The sequence below is a fragment of the Benincasa hispida genome, chromosome 10, assembly GCF_027475165.1.
Source record: "Benincasa hispida cultivar pf3 chromosome 10, pf3_genome.v1.1, whole genome shotgun sequence".
Lineage (NCBI taxonomy): Eukaryota > Viridiplantae > Streptophyta > Magnoliopsida > Cucurbitales > Cucurbitaceae > Benincasa > Benincasa hispida.
This window is the reverse complement of record NC_143487.1, coordinates 23,188,950-23,193,755: the sequence shown is the minus strand read 5'-3', so window position 1 is coordinate 23,193,755 and position 4,806 is coordinate 23,188,950. Positions and strand designations below refer to the sequence as shown.

The 4,806-nt window shown below is 35.2% G+C and overlaps 1 protein-coding gene across 1 annotated transcript; it reads right to left on the bottom strand.

Annotated features, from left to right (window-relative positions):
* Positions 1–2,533: 2,533 nt before the first annotated feature.
* LOC120088542 (expansin-B3-like) lies at positions 2,534–4,517 on the bottom strand. Its single transcript, XM_039045930.2, has 4 exons — positions 4,194–4,517; positions 3,650–3,956; positions 3,416–3,545; positions 2,534–3,130 (listed from the first exon to the last, which is right to left on the bottom strand). The coding sequence occupies exons 1-4, from the start codon at positions 4,366–4,368 to the stop codon at positions 2,933–2,935; spliced, it is 810 nt and encodes a 269-aa protein (XP_038901858.1). The 5' UTR covers positions 4,369–4,517; the 3' UTR covers positions 2,534–2,932.
* Between the last annotated feature and the right edge of the window lie 289 nt (positions 4,518–4,806).

Sequence of the window (4,806 nt, the reverse complement as noted above, 5' to 3'; positions counted from 1 at the left end):
CGTTTGGAACATCAGTGAAAGTAAGACAAAGTATTGAAAATGCAGATATGATGGCGACACCAATCACATTACTAAATCGTACCGAACATTGACAAATCGACTTCTTCTCCCCTTTTTTTATTACGTTTGGAATTCTCCCATACTTTTGCACATATTTTTCCAACTCGATGTTCTGCGAGTGCTCTCGTTTCTTTTGAGTGAATGGAGAGCTACTATCTGAGGAATTAAAAAATTAAAACAGTTTAGGATGTATTTCAGTCAATAGAAGATGTGTACGAATACTAACATGAAGTGTCACCTACAGAAGATCTCGTGTTGCCTAGATATATCTCTTGCTCTCGAAATTCTTTCTCTGCCTCATGTTGCCTATTAGGGGTTGACATCATATCTATATACTGACATCATATCTATATAAACACAAAAAAGAAAAAACAATATTAAATCAATATTAAATATGTGTAAACAAAGAAAGAGAATTGAGTAGATACATGATTAGTCATCATCGTCATCAAAATCTAATTATTCGTCAGCACGTGAACTATTACTGGGAGATAATTGTTCTTCATCATCGATTATGAAATCATCATCGGCATGTCGAATAATTGCTTGTTCCACAACTAAAGGATCAATGTCGACTCTGCATAAAGTAACCTCCTCAATGGTTTCATCCACTCGAACTCCACCGAAAATTTCTAGTAAATCTAGTTATTTATTTTCAACATCCTCCATTTTTGGTACATCCCATATTCTCTTATTTTGGATTACTTGAACAACTTTTCAATTGCTACCATATTTTATGTTGTTGAGGTAAAAGACTTGTTGTGCTTGGATAGCAAAGATGAAAGGCTTATCAACATACCAAAAGCGTGATGTGTTGATCATTTGTATCCTAAATCCACGTGTGTCTTATTACCTTTGTTGTTATTTGTGTCAAACCATCTATACTTGAACATAGAAACACGTCTTCTTTTTGCATATTAGAAATCTAATATTTCATCTAAAACACAGTAGAAATTGTTATCCATACTTCTATTTCCACTGATCTCCCTGGCCACCAGGATTCCACTATTTTGTGTAGCTTGACGATTATCACGCTCTGCAGTGTGAAATTGTACCTCATTAACAATGCATCCATTGTAAGAGCACACCTCAAACGAAAGTCCCATTGCAAGTGAAAATAAATCATCAGGGAGATCTTCTCTCTCGCGTAGTTGTAAAACCTGATAATTCATTATACTTTAAAAATGACTATAAAAAATGGATCAACTCTCAACTTCCAATACTATGTATACTTGAGATCTAAACCAATAGGGAAATTTGTGTTGATGTCTTATATATAAGTTAGAGGCGCTTTGAGTTTCACGATGAATTAATCTCAAGTGTTTCCTTAGATTGATCATTAGAAAGTTATATCAAAGAATTTATCTGAGAACTTAGAAAATTATAAAATTTGAAACGTACTTGCAATAATCTGTTATTTCTTTACAATTGTTGAGAATGTACCAATGTGTGATACGTTTTTCCTCCGTCGATAGTGTTCGAAAATTTGACGCCCCTAATGGTCGTACCCTCTACGTAAACAATTCAAATTCACCAAGTATCTCATGATCGGGACTGTTATCATCATTTCATTCATCTCTATTAAATCTTGTTTCAATTCCACTTAGATATCACGAACAAAAGTTCCATGATTCATTGATTACATATGCTTTCTGTCTATTTTTCCGGTACGACTTACTAGAAAAATGTATAGAAGGTTTGTTTTTTTAGAAAATTAATTCTAATAAATAATAACTAATTTAAATTTGAAAAATTATTTTAAATTGCATAATTTCTAAAAATATTTAGAACTAATAGCAACGATAGACTGTTATTTGTGTAAATATTTGGATTCATTTTCCTATATTTGAAAACAACCCTTTTAATTTTAATAATTTAAAAAAAAAAAAAAAAAAAAAAAAAAAAAAAAACTTTACATTTTCTTCCTGGTAAGTTTCTTACCAGAAAATTGAATTTTGCAATAAATGTTGTGTATGTTTTTCATTTTATTTAAATCATGTTTTTTTAATTAATTCGTTGAACTTAAGTTTGGACCGATGAACAAATCTCAATTACCCTAAGTTTTATTCTAATTTTTATTTTTACACATTCCAATTCTAATTTTTTAATAAGTTTCAATTAATTATTTTAAACTTAAATTTACGAAAAATTTTGTAAGAGATTTTTTTACGAGAAATATTTCAAATCGTAACGAGAATTTCCAATATTTTTTTTTTTTTTTTTTTTTTTTTGTAAGTAAGGTATAAAATTGAAGTTGGGATTGAAAAGTTGTAATAGAAAAAAAAAAATTATTACAACTTTTCAATCCACGGTTTCTCAGACGGTATTTAACTTGTAAAATCATTTAAAACCATTCTTTTGAGATGTAATAGTAAAAATTTGAACCTCGAAGACCTTATCATCAACTATGTTGTGAATAATGTGAGAGATTTGAGGATACAAATAAAATTAGTAAAGTAAAAGCAATGAACACTTTATCCAAGGAGCTGAAAACCAGCTGTATATAGCCCTATTTAAATGAGCATAGTTTGAGTGAAGAGACCAAAGTTGATTAAACAAAGTAAAGCAACAAGTTGAGAAATTAATAACACAATACAATACAATACCCACGCTCTCTCTCCTCTTTGGAGAGGGCTATCAATATTCAATATCCCCACACCACACTCACTACTACTGTCTCTACTCATTCATTGGATGCCATTTCGCACTCCAACGGTCACTTTTTCTACTCAAAGAAAACGGATAACGGCTACTTTTCCTGCTACAGAGAAGGGAAGCTCCCCCTTTAAGGCATAATAAAACAAAAAGGAAGCAAATATACCCTTCTTTTGTCAATGCTAACTGCTTCTTTTTTCTCTTCTATCTTTCTTTATCAAGAGAAGAAATTAAGGCGGGAAGTGTAAGTGGCTTTGGGAGACCAATTCCTTGGGATTATATCCCTCGCTGAGAGGGTTCTTCCTGTAGATAATGTTGTTAATCTCACCGAGAATGGGCCCTTTAATGGCCCACCAATTATGCACCAATTTGCCCCCCATAGATGGTTCATATCCAGCCACTCCCCTGAATTTGTCTGCCAAACACACAAAAATTACTCAAAATCATTTTTCAAACCCGCTTACCTTCCCTTTCTCGATATGTTTTTAATCAATCGGATTCTTTTTTAAAACTCCACGCTTTTTCTTCTATTAAAGATGCTTCTTTTTCAAAGATTCTTCCACTGGGATATTCAACTTTCAACCTGTAATTAAAGTACCACCTTTTCTATCTTTTCACATCTTAAATTATTCTAATTAAAGCACTGGAATATGCTTCAGGTAATAAAGCCTGTTCTTTAATTTTTATTTTCTTTACTTACTTCTTTTATTTGCATTGCACCTATGTCTCCATCCCCATCCTCGAATTCAACCAACAGTGAGAGCCAGTAATCTGTCGAGCCTTCATTGACATGGAACGCAATGTTCTTGCCTGGGTACTTACACGGAGTCCTACAGATTTACGACAACAAAAAATAAGCGACAAAATTGAAAACAGAGATGCAAACAAACAATTCATAAAGTGACAAAATACAAGAGTTGGAACGAATTTGTACCGTCGGTAAATTACTGGGATTTCCCCTCGGTTTCTCAGCTGCCCACCTTCGCCGGCGATGGCCATACGGCCAAAAGCGGCTCCGCTGAGATCGAAGTGGGTATTGCCATTCGAACAATACCCACCGGGGCACTCGTCGGTGACGATTATAGTCACAGCTCGTCTGGAGCAAATGTTCTGGTCTAAACATTTTACTTTGTAACAGGCTCCACACCCTTCACCGTTTCTGAACAGAACTGGACTCACAGCCCCAACTCTGGCCTTTAGAGGCTTCACATCCACTAAATTACCATACCCACATGCTCCACCTGTGATTTCACATTTTCAGATCCCTAAATTTCTAGCAGGAAAGAACTAACAAAAAGTGAAATTAGGGCTGGGTTTAAGTGATTTATGAACTGGGTTTTCGTTAATTCAACCTCTTGTACTCACATTTTAATGGCAACTTCCAGAAAGTATTTCAAAGAAACAGAGTCCACCCATAAATTTACAGACCTAAAGAAAACAGAACAAAAGAAAAATGTAGGGAAATGGAACCACCGTACCGTCGCTACCATCTCCCTCGGGACTTCCGTACCACGTGGCAGTGGCTGGAAGCCAATGTAGATTCGGTACACGGTGTTGGAGCTGAGCCGCCGCCGTGAACCACTGAAGCAAAGCCGTAGCACAGAACAAAGCTCTAATGAGCCGGAAACTATGGCGGGGGAGGAGGAGCTGCATTTTCGTCTGCGTAGGCGACGACAGCGCTTGCTCCACCGACAATGTCAGTTTCCGGCGAGCACTGTGATCGAGAAAAACAGTTGAGTGAGAGGATTGTGGAGTATGTGGGCGACGGTTTTTGTTGGAGCACAAGTATGATGTTGCAGGTGTGGAAGAGGGCCGTTAAGTAAATATAAAAAAGTGTAAAAGGATTTATCAAATGGACCACTGCTTTTGACTTTAATTACAAAATGCCCCTCCTGTGGGACCCTTCGGTAGTTGAGGCGTTAATTTCGCATAGTCATACGGGAGGCTAACAAAATTGTATTTTATACCCTTAATTAGGCCACATGCCCTACCATACTACTATCTTTATTAAAATCATAGCCTAAATCATAAAAAAAATACTTCTAAACTTTCTACTCAATTGAGTATACTTCTAAATTTTCAAAAGTTTCA